Genomic DNA, 15,675 nt, shown 5'->3' on the forward strand with positions numbered 1-15,675 from the left:
TACAAGTTTGAGTGAGTTGGAACGAATTTGGAAAAGGATAGAATTAAGGTAGAGGCGGATATGTAATAAAAAAAATCAGATCTGACTCGATCAATATGGGATATATATATATATATATATATATATGCTATTATGTTTTTTTTTTCCGTTAGCATTTTGACGTTTCATTCTGATTAAAATTTACATCAATGTTTATATATATATATATATACATTGAACTTTATGTTCTACTTCAAACTTTTAAACTCGTTTTTGAGCTTTAATAATTTTTTTCATTTGTGAATTTCCTGGATTTGATTGTAACATTTAGGTCAAGCCTAGACAATTACATTTTAAGTAAAACTCCTAAAAAAGAAAAACCACCACCATAGTCAACAAATTAACTATAATGTTGAAATCACAATAGGATTGCAACTTAACCAAGGCTGAATTCTAACCCTAATTATTGTTAAATTCTTATAGGGTTAATTACTTGATGAGAAATAAAATTCAAATTACATGGATTCGTATTTAAATGTCTTTGCATCCATCATAAATTCCTATTTTCCTTATAATTTCTTCTTATTTTTTTCCCACCAAACATGTCATAACACGAGTTTTCTGGATCATATCAAATAGAATTCAAATCACAAACTCTAACAATCTATGGGTCATATCAAATAGAATTCAAATCACGAATTCTAACAATCTCTACATTAACATGAATTCTGGAGATACATGAAAAAATGATGAGAGTTTGATCTTAGTATAATTCTAAAACTTCAATAAAATTCAACTTAACTAAGGAAAACAAATTCTCCTCGTTGGCATGAAATCATAGAAGTGCAAGGAATTAGAATAAATACTCCAATATCGATGAATTCTTTACCTTTTCCATAAAACCCCTTAAGGGTATCAATTATCAATGAACATCAAATAAGTCCAAGCTATGTTCCACCTCGAACAAAGTCATCAAATCAATAGCATTATAAAAAGTACCAACTTTGTTCACAACAATATCACCACGAATAATAACATTATGCACTATATGATCGAATACATGAACAACTGAATCAACCTTATCAAACCCCAATAGAGCTCTATTTTTTTAACCTTTGGCACCATGAATCCTCGTGCCAAAATGAATTCTCTTTTGCTTCCTAAATTCATCAGACTCACACCTTTTTCTCCATTTAACATCCAACAAGAAAGTGAAAGTAACAATTGCATCGTCTAGAACTATTGAATCTACAAGACATAAAACTCGACAATCATTTTTTGACCTTTTATCACCACAAGAGAGTCCCTATTGATCCTCATTATTCCACCTTCAGCATGTACTTGTACCTTTTACGTCTAGAGTACTTGACAAAATCAAATTTCTCTTTTAATTCTAGTACGTGTCTCACATTATCCAATGCTTTCACAACTCCACCGAACATTTTAATCTTGATCTTTTCAGCACCAGTGATCCCACGAGAGGCATTATTCCCCAATATAATTGTTCCTTTAGACATTGATTCTGATTCATATATCGAAAACTAGTCCCGATTGTGACATGCTTAAAACGTGTAATTAGAATCAAGAATTCACTCGTTACTTACAACAGGATCTATCAATAGAAACAACTAACAAGAAGTTTACCATCAATGTAATCTTCCACTACGTTAAGTTCACAAGAATTTTAAGTTTGGTTACCCTTCTAAGTTTGTCTCAAATTATAAATGATAACCCCCATACAGTAACGTGAATCAACAAAATAAAAGAACATACGAACTACAAGGTGATAACTAGAAGTCTAGAATAGCATCCAACTATGAGTTTTTTAGCAGAAATTAAAAGAGCTTGACAATTCTTGTTAATATGAACAGACAAGATGTTCTCATAGCTGAATTTCCAATAATTCCAAAGATGAATTAGAATGACTAGAGTAAATTCTTGAGGATGCATTCTTATTCAAGTTAAGTAAAGACCACAATCGTGGCAGTACAACAACAGAATTAAAAGGAAACAAATGCCTCAAGTGTTTCGATTTCATCCTCTTCCTCGCTATCTTATTGTAATTCCACTAGAAAATTTGAATTTCAATCTATGATTCAATCTAAGCCAATAAGTTTACAAAATTTCCAATCAAAATGAATACGTTTACAAAATATTAGCATAAGAAAAATGTCAGTCATACCAATGTCAAGCTATCGATTCCTTAGCTCCTTCCAGTCCTTCCTCAATCTTCTTCTTGTTCTTCTCAATGGCAGCTGCAACCTCTTGAGGCATATACTTCTCGTCATGCTTAGCAAGAACCTCGGTGGCCGAAAAGTAACAGTCGCCGCTCCTTGCTTTCGTAGATACGCTCCTCGATGAAACGTCCCTTTTAATTTCTTCCGTGAAAGGCTTAACAAATCCTTCAACAACAACGGAATGTCCTTCTCTAAACAAATCCGGTAACGAACCTTCGTACCTAACCAAAATATCGGTTATCAAATCAGTAATGACGAACTCCATCTCTTTACAAGAACCCGGCTGAACCACGCTTCCTTCCAGAACCAGACCGCCGAGTCTGAACTTCGTTTTCGAAGGATTTTTCGTGTATTTTTCGAGGGCGTCGGTTGGGGTAACGTAGAAAACTAATTGATCTTGAAAATTGTTGAGGACTAAAACTACAAATCCCGCTACGCAACCGAAGGTTAAGGCGTAGGTCCAGAGGCGGCGGGTCTGGAGCTGGCGTGCTCGGGCCCCGATGTCGACCTTTTTGGGTCGGGTGGGGACTCGGCGCATGGAAGTGGAGAGGAAGCGGATGGTCGGGGAAGTGAAGAATTGGTTGATGGCGGCGATTGGAGGTGGCGCGAGATGAGAGATCGACGGCGGAGATATAAAAGTGGATGGAGCTGGGGGATTCTGAAGGTGGAGGTTGCCGAGGAGATGGGATCTGAGACGAAGGGCGAGTCTGGTGGCCATTTGATTGACTTTCCCTCCTATTTTTTCTCGAGAAAGAGATGGAAAATTCTAGCGTGTTAATTTGAGGGTTTAGGGGTTGGAGGTCCGAAAGCGTAAGAAATGCGGCACGGCAGTGTTTGCGTGGCAAGCACGGGAGACTGTTTCCTTCTATTTAAATGTGGATAAACTATATTGATCATCTAACTTTAATAATATTTCTATTGTGATCACTAGATTATTTTACTGAATCCTTCGAATACGTCTTTTTTTTATCTGTTAAATCTTTTTTGAGAGATAACTGTTAAATATTTAAATATTTAAAGTTACGATGGTGTGATATTTTATTTTAAAATTTTAAAATTATTTACTATTCAACAAAAAAAAACTGTTTATATCGCAATTAATTAAATGAATAATAGAATAAAAGATTTATTCGTTTATTTATATCCAATTTATATTTGTTTAAATTTATTTATATATAATTTTCTCATGAAGCAAATCATTATCACTTTTATTTTATTTTATTTTTATTTCACGAGATATAAATATATGTCTCGTGATTCCTTTCATTTCATGATATTTGAATTTATATATGTTTATATTCATTTATCATTTTAATAAATGAATATAAATAAGTTATATTTCTTAACAAATAAATACAAACAAACACGAATAAATTATTTCTTAACTAACAAAAATGTTTTTTCCGTTAAGATTTATAAATTTATCCGTTAAGTTAAATGATTAAATATATTACATAAATATATGTTCACTTGTTTCTATTAGATTTAAACCAATAAATATAAACATATCTTCATTATATTCGTTCGATCAATAAGTCTTGTTGTTTATAGTCAACTATTATGTTAATACAAAACCGTCTTTCTTTCTTTCACCTCGTATTTTTCTCTCGTCTCATAATAATTCTGAGAATATATTACTCGAGTTATAGGAATGCATAAATATCTTTATAGATATAATTATCTTTATAGATATGATGTCTGCACGAATAAATATTAACATATCTTCATTTATGTTTTTTATTCGATTATAAATCTAGTAGATTTGTTTACAAGTCCTACAAATCTTTATAAATATAACCAATTCGCAACTTTTAAGATAATGCTCAATTCGTTTACCCTTAAAATCACTTATTCACTTTATCAAATACTTTAAACATTAGTCTCATATTTCATAAACAAGTCGTATTTGAGCATGGGCATGGGCGAGAGAGACTTGTCCAGGGCCCCTCTTGCCTGAGGCCCAAAATTGTAAAAATTATATATAATTAAAAAATAATATATTATTTATTTAGACATTCATCTATTATTTTTTTTTATTTTAATTATTGATCTATTTTTTAAAATTATATCTTAATTTTGTTGATTATTTATTATTAAAAAAAATAAAAACGATATTGATATGATATTTTAAATAATTTTTATTTTTTCATTAAAATTATGTTTTTTTACTATTAAAGGTATACCTTAAACAATTGTTCATACCCCTCATTTTGTATGGAGTCTTAATATTGATTATGTTTATAATTTTTATCCTTATAATTGAAGTCTTTAATTTTTATAATTAAAAACTCCTAAAGGGGCAGCAATTTTAGTTTTTTTATCCTAGTTTTTATCTAAAAGTCCTTTTTTTAATCCCATTTTTTATGATCCTAAATTTTTCAATCTCATCTTATACCTTCTACTTTTTCCAGTTTCACTTTTTATCTTTATAATTAAAACTCTTACTTTTTTCAATTAATTTCACTTTTTATCTTTATAATTAAAATTCTTAATTTTTTCAATCATATTTTTACTTATCTAATTTAAACCTCATTTTGATGCCCTTATTTTTTTAATATCAATTTTTATCTTTATAATTAACTTTATTATTAGGATTCCTAATTTTTTTCAATTATATTTTTTTACTTTTATAATTTAAATTCTTAATTTAATCATTTTTTATACGATTTGTTAAAATAATATTAAATTAATTATTCAAAACATTGAAATATAAGAATCTATCTTTTAATTTTACTTAGAAAAACCTAATTTTTATATTCGTTTGAAAAAAATATTATTATTTATAGTTTGACAAATTAAATAATCAAATGAACTTATGGAGACATTTTTTTCTTGTCAAATGGTATGAAATCACCAAAATTCATAAGTAGACGAAGTATAGCAATCCCTATATGCATATAATGAAAAAGTAAAAAAGAAAAGCCAATTTATTAAATTGTTCATTGAGTGATGTTTAGACATCTTACAAAGAACCACACAAGAGCATTAAAATACAAACAGTCTTCACTTAAAACTTGGTCATCAATTCTGCTTCAGCCAACACATGTCCTTCGATAGCTTCAAGCACCTTCTCCTTGGTCACCCATACACAAAAATCAACCACAAAATTCATCAAATCATTCCAAATAAATCAAACAATTTCCAATTACATACGATTTCAACACATACTTTGTTGCCCACATTCAATTCATCATCCAAAGCAAACAGCCTGAAGAGGAAACGGTGGCCGTGAGACGGCAACTTGGGTCCTCGCCACCCCGGAACCTTATAATCATTGTTGCCTTCTTTGATGTCAGCATAATATCCACCGGCCTCCTCTTCCTTCCCGGAGAATCCCTCCGGGAGACCCTTCAACGTCGGCGGTATGTCAATCACCACCCAACAGGTCCACGGCACGATCGGGCCGCTGGGGTCGGGAGCATCTATGTCTTCCACCACCAAGGCCAGCGTCCGAGTTCCGTCGGGCACATTGTACCATTCTAGCGGCGGAGACAGGTTCCGCTTTGCACCTTGACCTTCGTCTGTGTATTTTCTCGGCAACTTGCCTTCTTGGTTTATGGCTGGGGATACCAGCCTGAACTGATCCTGCTCGCTTGCCATTTGTCTCCACAAATAACTTCACACAAGAAGATTTCGATGATAGACTTTTGCATGTAGTTTTGCTGCATGGATTGGATTTGTCCATTGGGGTTGGTTTATTTATATACATGGGGATGAAGACGACAAGGAAAGGAAATGACAGGTGGTGCACGTAGAAGCTGATGGAACACGTAGAAAGACGCATGGAGAATTGGGTTGGGGATCCTGGATTGTTCTAGCAAAACCCAAACCATTCTCTCTTTTTGTTTTAATTTATTAATGGCTGATTCATGTTTATCCAAATTTAATTAATTAAATAATAATTGTACTACGTAATATTTACTCATGTATTGGACCTAAACTGGATCCACCACGAGTCCACGACTCACGAGTCATGACAACCTCGGATTAACAATATAATGAGTCGTGAGATATTTCTTCAAATTTGAAAAAGAGAAATACAAAGATTGATTAGAAGTTATAAAAGCACCAAAAAGAAAAAGTGAAAAAGGAGGGAATGGAACGGACCCGAAAGCAAAGCTTGGCACTGCGTCCTAGGATTAACAATCTCGGCAAAATCAAAAGTAGGTCAATTAACTTTTATATCTAGATTTGATAATTAATTGTTAAGTTAAAATATTAATATTAATATCAATTATAAATTAGTCTAATATGAGAAGATACTAAATCTTTTAAATAAAAAACTAGAATTTAAATTTTAACTGTTTAAATAGAATAATTTGTATATCTCTTAACGAACATTTGTTATACTTAATTCAGATTAATAAGTCAACTGATCAAATGTCGGTTGTTATTAAAAAAACCTAACATTAGTGTCGGTTGAATATTAGCTACTTTTTATTATTTATTTGCAACAACACTATGGATATTTTATCTATTAATCAATTAATTCATATCAAAATTTACAAAAAGTTATTATAATAATAACAATACTCACAATTTAAAAATTTTCATTTATAATATCAAAATTCGAATACATAATCTTAATAAAAGACTTAATAATAGGCTCGTCCCTAAACCTGTGTAAGAAGGGTATTTGTTCAGGAACCCTCTTGTCAAAGGCCCAAAATTATAAATTTATATATAATTAAAAATATATATAAATTATTTATTTAATCATTCCTCTATTATTTTAACTTTACACATCCTTGAAAAGCACATATTTACCCCTAAAAAAAGGAGGAAGAATAATAACACGACGACGACCTAAGCGTGTTCTTAATGTTAACATTTCCATGCATTTTTATAAACAATACAAACCCAGCAAACACACACATATATATATATATATAATAAGGATCATACTAAAATTATGCATATATAATATCCATGTATATAATAATTATACACACAATATTATAACATGAATATTAATAGAGATGAGATAAATATAGTAATGAGTAAAATTGAGAATATGTGTACGTGCATGGCAACTTTTCCTTTTTCTTTATATATATATGATCTTGTGTTTGAAAATGATATGCGCGTCCCTGTACATGCGTTTGTACTTCATCATCGCGAATCCCGGAAATAAAAAAGATTTCGACTTAAGAACAGATCATGAAAATATAACAAGTTCCTTCTTTGATCGGTACAAAAGGAGAGAAATATTGCCTTAGAACAACCAACTATGCAAAAATCACTAGGAGATGATCAGCTTATTCATGTTTCATGAATACATCATAAGGCATGGTTTGTTGTTGGTGAACTTGGAAGCAGGAATCCGGCAAAGGCAGCAGATGCGGTGGTTGTATCGCCGCTGCAGGAAGGCTTACGCTATGATTCAACGACGGGTAAATATTTCCATCGACCGGAAAGGATGCGGGAACGAAGACGGACGAGCAGTCGTTGATCATGGCTTGGTGAAGCCATATCTGAGCCTTGAGAAACTTCACATAATGGATGGCTTCATCGAGCATCGAGACGGTGTCCATCTTCGTCCCACCAGGAACCATGCTCTGCAAGATCTTGAACCGGTCGCTTATACGGTGCCTCCGTTCTCTAGCGGCCACGCTTTGCGGATCCGTCGATAGCTTTACGGTGCCTTTGCCCTTTTTGCCGGCCTTGATCTTCTTCTCTTTGCTGCTGGTTGTAACGGAATAATAAGAAGAAGAAGATCCGTCGATAAAGTTAGCAGAGGGAAAGTAATCCATCGGCAAAACTATATCGCCACCACTTGTAACTCTGGTGCTCCAAAGCTTTGGTAGGGGTCCTCGGTTCGTCAGACATGTATATATATAGAGTGAGGAAATTAAATTAGGGTAAACTACCTATTAGTCACTGACATATTATTTAATTTATGTTTGAATTAATCAATTATTACATAATGATATCTTTCATTTTTATTTTAATTACCCGTCATTAAAAAAATGACATCGGTGTTAATATGAAATTTTTTAATTATTTTTATACTGACATGATATTGTTAATTATATTTTATTTTTCATTTCAATAACCAATTATATTTTTAAATCACATATCATTATCTTATTAGTAGGAAAAAATAATTAAAAAAATTGAGTTGCTGATATAGAGAATATAATGTGATTAAATATGTCATGTTGACATTAAAATATATCACATTAGTACTTTCTTTAATTTTTCAACAGTGAGTGAAAAAATTAAAACAAACATAATATTAAATATAATATTAGAAAAATAGTTAGATTTCAAAGCGTAATAAAATAATAGGTGAATGGCTAAATAGATAGTTTACTCATTAAATAAATGCAGGTAGTTTGGTTTTGAGTGAAAATCGAGAAAATGTGAAAAATGTCGTCATGTGGGACAGGCGATCTTTGGCGCAGGATACGGGTGTTTGTTTTAACCCATGGGGGCCTAGGCCAGCATGGAAAGCCACCTACGCAAAAAGTATTTGCTTTGCACCGCTTTTGTTTGCTTAATAGACTTTACAGAATACATGACCCAACTAGCTAGGACCCTCCCTTGTTACACACAAATTTCACTTGAAAAAAAAAGTGTGCTATTTTAAAATTTAAAAGATATAAGGTTAGAACTAATCTACATTTGTTTCGATAGTTATTTTATTTTTTTAAATATCTTAGTAATTGATGTTTAATTTTTAATTAAATATTTTTTTATAGATAAAAATTGCTAATTAACTACTAATAAATGTATGTTATTGATATGATATTTTTTAAATTTTTTAAATTGTTGATGTGTCTTATATCATGTTATTCCATGTGATAATGTAACATATATAATATCACATAAGATTATGATATGACACATGTCATATCAAACAAAATAACATGACATGTGATATATCAAAAATCTAGCGTAGAAATTATATGTTAAAAATATGTGTTAACCGTTAATCAACTAACGACTTTCATCAAAAAAACTAAAACATTTGATAACTAAAATACTTAAATAATAATAATAAGGATTATAATGACCATTCAAATAAATGTTAGAGATAAATTTTAGCATGATGTGAATTTAAAATCCATTATTAGAGTTAAAATAATAAATCTAAATTCATTACTAGAGCCAAAAACATGGGACGGAGGGGTCCTTGTCTGGAATCGAAGTGGATGTATCATGGTCACAGATGTGCCTAAAATCTAAACCCTAGAACCAAACAAAATTGTACGAAGCATGGCTTTTTCTTGAGGTGACACACAGTTTGGTGAAAGAAAACAACTGTTCATATGTTTTCTTCCCCGAAGAAAACAACAGATAGGTAGCGGGCAGTCATATCAGCTTCCAGCTCTTCCTTTAAAGGCGAATTTTTGAGCAAAATTGGCTGTTTTCTGTGAACCAAACCTTCCATGGAAACCAGATTGCACAAGGTATGGTTTGGGAGATACAGTTCATGTTAGTGCATATAGTCTATATATTATATATATACTCTGCCACCAAGCTTAATAATACAGCAAGAACAGGTTGACGGGAAGTCCAGAAATATTCTTGGTGAAAGAGCTGGGAAAGTAAACAAGGAAATCTACTCTTCGATCACTTGTAGGACATCACACTGAGGACGTCATGATCAATTCACGACCTTTAACATAAAAATTAGTGCTACAAAAGTGAAGCAAATGACTGTTTTCAGACTAAGAGGTCCAATATTGTGATTATTGAAGTTAAAGAGATTTGTTGTTAGTCCTTAAGATCCCTTGAACTACATATGTCAAGGGTATGAATATTTAATATCAAATAGTTGAAAGTTTTTATATAGATATTATATTATATTTACCTCACACTATCGAAGAATTTAAGAGGATTGAACAAAATCAGAATAATTAGGGGTTAAATATGAATACTAATAAATAAAATAGGGACAAATAGGGTTGCTTTTCTTTTTAATAATTCTTGATTAGATTGTATTCAGGTTTAGGATGAAAAGAATGATCTGAAATAAAAGTATAATTATATCATATATATTTAAAGATAATGTAATAATATATTTTATAAATATGAATATAAATATATATATATATATCAAGTCAAGTTGTGATTTTATCCTAAAAGTTGAGTCATGAGTCAAACTATAGATTGGATGAACCATCCATAAATTTGGATCAAGTGACGGATAAATGATATAATTTCCGATTTGAATCTTAATATTTGAGAATGAATAAATTAAGTTGTAAGGGTTATTCTCATATTGAATCTTGTAATATTTAATTTAGATTAATCGATTAATAAATCATGGTTTAAAAAAACTGAATTCATGACTTCTCTGTACCGTAATGCCCAACCCCCTTTTAATGATTGGTTAAACAAACTAAACTTTCACGGGAAAAAAAACAAACTTTGTTTGCACTTCCCAGTTTCTACTTGCCCTGGCGATGCTCACAATTACTCAGCAGTCGTAAAATGATGAAATGGAAACTCCAGTGACAAAGCTGGAAAAGGAAGATAAAGAGACAGGCAAGCAAAAGCACATGTGAGTTCCCGGTTTTCGCTTTGGGGGTAGTTAGAACCCTAATTATTCTTACTTGTTGGATTCAAACTACCCAGCTTTTGCATGACTTCTCGTCTCTAGTCAAAACACAAACACACGCATCAGTCGCACACAAATTTTGTCAGATTTATCTGATTGGTCGTGATGAATTTCAGACAAGTTTAAAACATGGGTAAATTACAACACTAACAATGTAACTTTACTCTCTCTCCTATTTCACTCATTATACTTTTAATTTTTTTCAACTTAATCTTTAGACTTTATACATTAAGAGTGCGTTTGGTTCACGGAATGTAAGATTCCCAGTGGAAATATAAGATTACCAGAGAATATGATTATCGGGAATGTTGTCTTTTGTGTTTGATTGATTTAGCAGGAATGTAAGATTATCGTGTTTGGTTAAAGGAATAAAATATTATTAGAATGTATATTTAACTAATATATTTGTTTTTTAACAAGTTGGAAAGTATTTATATATTTTCTTTAAAAAAATTAAATTCATAAAATTTATATATTTTTTAACAAAATTAAAAATATAAAAAGGTTTAATGAAAGGATAAAATTTTATTTTAACCCCTGAACTTCATATAAGATTTTAATTATAGATTTTTTTTGTAAATCTAAAATAGTTTAAGGATAAATTTGTAATTTAACCTTCGTATAATTTTTATTATTCAATAACATAAGAATGATATTTTGAAGAAAAAAATTTAAAGGTATTTTAGTCTAAAATGCCGGTAAGCCAACAATACATTAAGAAAGGGAGGTAATGACATTCTCGGTAATATACTCAAAAAAATCCACTATTAATAATATTACATTACCGAGAATGATATTCCCGACTAACCAAATGGAAGAATATGAATTCCATTATAATAAGAATCTTAGATTCTTCATTTTTTTTTTATCAATCAACCGTTCTGTCATAACATGGCATTTTTTATTAATATTATTATTATATTTTTTTATTATCCGCCACCATTCATCTTCCCAACCGTCACCGTTAAAAAATTTCTTCAACATGTTCTCTACCCCTTCTAATCCCTTCACCACATTCTCTTCCCTTTCTAAAACTCGCATCCTCCACAGCCTTCATCTCTCAAAATCTCTCCACCATTGAATCTCTGTGTGAACTGGGAAGCGAAAAAGAAATCCATGAGTTTCATCGCCGTCGCTTGAGAAAAAACGCTTCTAATCTACCACAATCCCTAATCTGACATTGTTATCTCAGTTTTCTGGATTGGAAAAAAGTAAATTTTTTGGGTCTTGTGAGTTGAAGAAGATGATTAATTGTCTACTTTAACAATTGGATTTTGAGAACAACAATCGGCGTGAATGAAGACCCAAACCCAACCTCAAACTCATTATTTCATCATCTTTTTTCAACTCAGTCGGGTCATTCCACATGAATCATAAACCCACACTTCCACCCCCAGGGCCTCACCCTCAGCAATCTCTGCGATTAGTCCCTTTCTTTCCATCCACCTTCGTCCTTTGGCGCTACATCTTCTGAGTCCTTTGTGTGCAATCCCTAAATCTTAAATTGGAAATCAATTGCTAGCTCGATAAATCCAGTGTCTACTGATAGCATGAGAACTCATCTTTTTCCACTTGGCTCTAGGATTATTGGGAGTTTTGTCGAACAGTTCATCGTCATGCTCTGACAATGCAGTACATAAGCATTTAAAATTCCAAACACTTTGTCAAGATGAAAGGGAGGCTAATTTAATTTGTAGAATAGAAGTTAGGGAGATGTAACCTGTAGCTTGAGATTGAACCCTATTCTGCATGTACTACCTCATGCGTTAGTTCTGCTATTTCATACTCGAACGCGTGTGGTCGAGCTTTAGGATCATGGGGTCTCAGACCATCGCAATCTTGTTGGGCGACTTCTTCCTCCCAAAGCTTCATAGTTCCAGCCGAAGAACCACCGCCAAGGGAGGAGGAGGATTGGTTTGGGCTGGGTTGCATATGACTATTGTCTATCATTATCATTATGAGATTCTTTTAACGGTTAATTTTTTTTATTTAATTCATATCATAACACCGTAAATAGTTAACAGTTGAGTGAAAAAAATTTATTGTATAAAGTTTACCGATTATATTGATAAAACTGAAAATATAGTGAATAAAATAAAAGATAAAATAAAATTTAGTGAGTAAATTTGTAATTTATCCTTAAAACATTAATTAACAATGTCGTGTAAGAAAGCTTTTGACTAGACTAGTAAACCAAAACCATATCAAAAGAAGATAAAACCAAAGTTTTTTTTTTTTAACAGTGAGTTGGGACAGAAGCTGGAAACCTTTGGATTTGCCGTTTGATTGAAAGAAAAAGGTTACTAAGTTGAGTAGAAATTAATGATGTCTGTGTCGGATTTACTGTTTTCTTATGTTACCGAGAGAGATACGATTTTAACTTGTTATGGTGGGCACTGGGTTAACTGTTGTTTCCGGTTTTTGGGTAAAGAGGGAAACGTTCACGAAAGATGTGGTCATGATTTGAAGGACCCCTCTCAAAATATGCATGCCCCATTCTTTATCTCTTTACATATTGGTTAAATTATTTTTAGTCCCTCTATTACATTTAAATTTATAATTCAGTCATAATGTTTTTATATCTTTTATGCCCATTTCATGTTCGGTGTTTGTGGTTGTCATTCCATGAATATTCAAACTGTTAATTCGGTTACAAAAAATTAATTAAAATTGAATTAATTTTAAAAATTAATTGTTAATCGAACTTTTTTTTTTGAAAATTATAAATTGAACTAAATAAAGTTCGATTAATTCGGTCAAATTTTGAATTAATCAAAATTTGTTATAATTTTTCTAGTTAGATTAGTTGGGTCTATTAGATGTATTTCTTTCATTTGAGTTAAAACATGATTGGATCTTAATGGGTCTAGTATGGTTAAAGAAAAATTGTGTTTTGATTCTTAATGTGTTTGAGCTTAATATATATATATATATTAAATATTAAATATTTTTGGTTAATTAAATTAATTAATTGATTTAGAACCAAATTAATGAAAAACGAACTTTGAAAAAGTTCTCAACCGCTAACTGATCTACGATCTAATAACCCGACCAATTAACCAAAGTAAATTTCAGTTCAATAAGACAATTCGATTAAAAACGAACAATAATATTAGGATACACTACACTCATGACCATCTAACCATGGAAAGATTATAATTTAATCATATATCTTTCAATTTTATCAATCAAACTACTTAGCTATCTAAATAATACTAATCAAGCCACATACTGCTAATACGAGAGAATGAGAAGGAGCTAACATAGTAGTTAGTAATATTAGTATAATTACACATTTGATCCTCCTTAATTGATAGAATATATAAATAATGTATATTAAATGTGTAATTATATCAATTTATTAATGACCGTGTCATTAATGACATGTGAATTGATTGTATCATTTAAATAATTAAATTATTCGATCGATAAAATTAAAACGGATCATAAACATAATTTACCCATAATATTATATCCAAAATTCAAGTCTCACCTTAAGAGTATAATATAACTTAACTAGTTAACTTGTTAGTTAGGATTGAAAGGGCGAGTGTTCCTTTTGCAAAACAGCTGGGGCAATGCCAAAGACGAAAAACCCTGAACCGGGATGATGGTTTTATTTGACATAAAGCAAACCGTTGTGGGTTTTCTTCTTCCTTGGCTGGTTCAGATGATTGAGTGGATACGAGTGCACTGAGTTCCAAGCCACCCATACCGCTAAAAGACTATCATTGATTTGAGAGGTTCCCGGCAGGGGGATTTGGTCATTAACTCTTGGTTTATTTGTGTATCGTATCTTCTTCTTCCTGTTGTTTTGCCTGACCTTATATTGTTTAATTAAACAACGAGTCGGAAAACTAAACTTCGTGCCTGCAACCCTTGCAGCTTGGAGCTTCATTTTCACTCACTCTTGCTGCAGATTTATTTGGTATTATCATTAGTAGGTTAATTATGGTTTCCCCCCCCCATATCGCGATCAAATTTGGACAAAATTGAGGAAAAAAATAAAAGGAAAATGGTGTATTTCTTTGTCTATGTAATTTTACTGCTAAATTTATAAACTTTTGTCTATGTAATTTTAATTTCTGTATAATTTGATCTCTATAATATAAAAAAAACAATCAGAGCAAAATCACCACAGCTGCCGGTGACTACAGCAATAATTTTTTATTAGTAAAATTATTATGTATTTCTTCGAGAAGTTGTGATATTTTAAAATAATAAAATGGTAAAATAATTTTTAACGCTCCCAACAATATAATTTTATGATTCAATTCTTTTAGAAATCATAAAATTTAAAATTGTTAAATTATTAAAATTAAATGTTAATCTCTTAAAAACTTTTAATATAATTTTGACCCTAATTTTTTAACATTATTTCAATAAAACGATGGAATAAAATCGCTTATAGAAAAAACCTCTACCATCATGATATCAAATTTTAATATAGTATCATACAAAGATGAAAGCCATAATTAACGTAAAAGGAAGCATTAATAGATATGTATTGTTAATCGAAGTTGTGATAAACGACTAAAAAACATCGTTTTAATTTTAGTTGACACTAAAATTGAAGATCGATCTTGTACAATTACTCCCTTTCCCGTCGTAAAAAAAAGGATACACTACATGTTTAATATCTCAATTATCAATTTTACTTCATTTTGATCACTTAATTATTATTTTTTCAAAATTATATTTAGTGTTACGTTTTGATTTAGTTTTACCGTCAATCGTAAAAAATTAACATAACTGCTAGCACGACATTTTTTTAAAATTCTTTCAATTATGACATGATATTATCTTATGATGATACATCAACATCATCGTTAATTTTTTAATGGTAGGTTACCGAAATGAAACCAAAACTAAACATTAGGTATGATTTTG

General features: G+C 31.1%; 3 protein-coding genes across 4 annotated transcripts in view; all 3 read right to left on the minus strand.

Annotated features, from left to right (window-relative positions):
* Positions 1–15,675, minus strand: part of LOC120151026 (UPF0098 protein CPn_0877/CP_0992/CPj0877/CpB0906) — a 32,180-nt gene that overhangs the window by 11,101 nt on the left and 5,404 nt on the right. The window contains exons 2-3 of one of the 2 annotated variants that reach the window (XM_039163582.1): positions 5,386–5,820; positions 5,224–5,299 (exon numbers count right to left, since the gene is read on the minus strand). In XM_039163582.1, the coding sequence (XP_039019513.1) occupies positions 5,224–5,299; positions 5,386–5,816 (507 nt within the window). In that variant the 5' untranslated portion in view covers positions 5,817–5,820. Of the gene's footprint in view, positions 1–5,223; positions 5,300–5,385; positions 5,854–15,675 lie in introns of those variants that run through there. The other variant, XM_039163581.1, reaches the window with a different exon arrangement.
* Positions 1,910–3,022, minus strand: LOC120151025 (cytochrome c-type biogenesis protein CcmE homolog, mitochondrial-like). The gene has a single exon (XM_039163580.1). The coding sequence runs from the start codon at positions 2,932–2,934 to the stop codon at positions 2,167–2,169; it is 768 nt and encodes a 255-aa protein (XP_039019511.1). The 5' UTR covers positions 2,935–3,022; the 3' UTR covers positions 1,910–2,166.
* LOC120151027 (transcription factor LAX PANICLE 1) lies at positions 7,418–7,969 on the minus strand. Its single transcript, XM_039163583.1, has one exon. The coding sequence runs from the start codon at positions 7,967–7,969 to the stop codon at positions 7,475–7,477; it is 495 nt and encodes a 164-aa protein (XP_039019514.1). The 3' UTR covers positions 7,418–7,474.

This window comes from Hibiscus syriacus, unplaced genomic scaffold (genome assembly GCF_006381635.1).
Source record: "Hibiscus syriacus cultivar Baekdansim isolate YM2019G1 unplaced genomic scaffold, ASM638163v2 tig00111027_pilon, whole genome shotgun sequence".
NCBI classification, from domain to species: Eukaryota; Viridiplantae; Streptophyta; class Magnoliopsida; order Malvales; family Malvaceae; genus Hibiscus; species Hibiscus syriacus.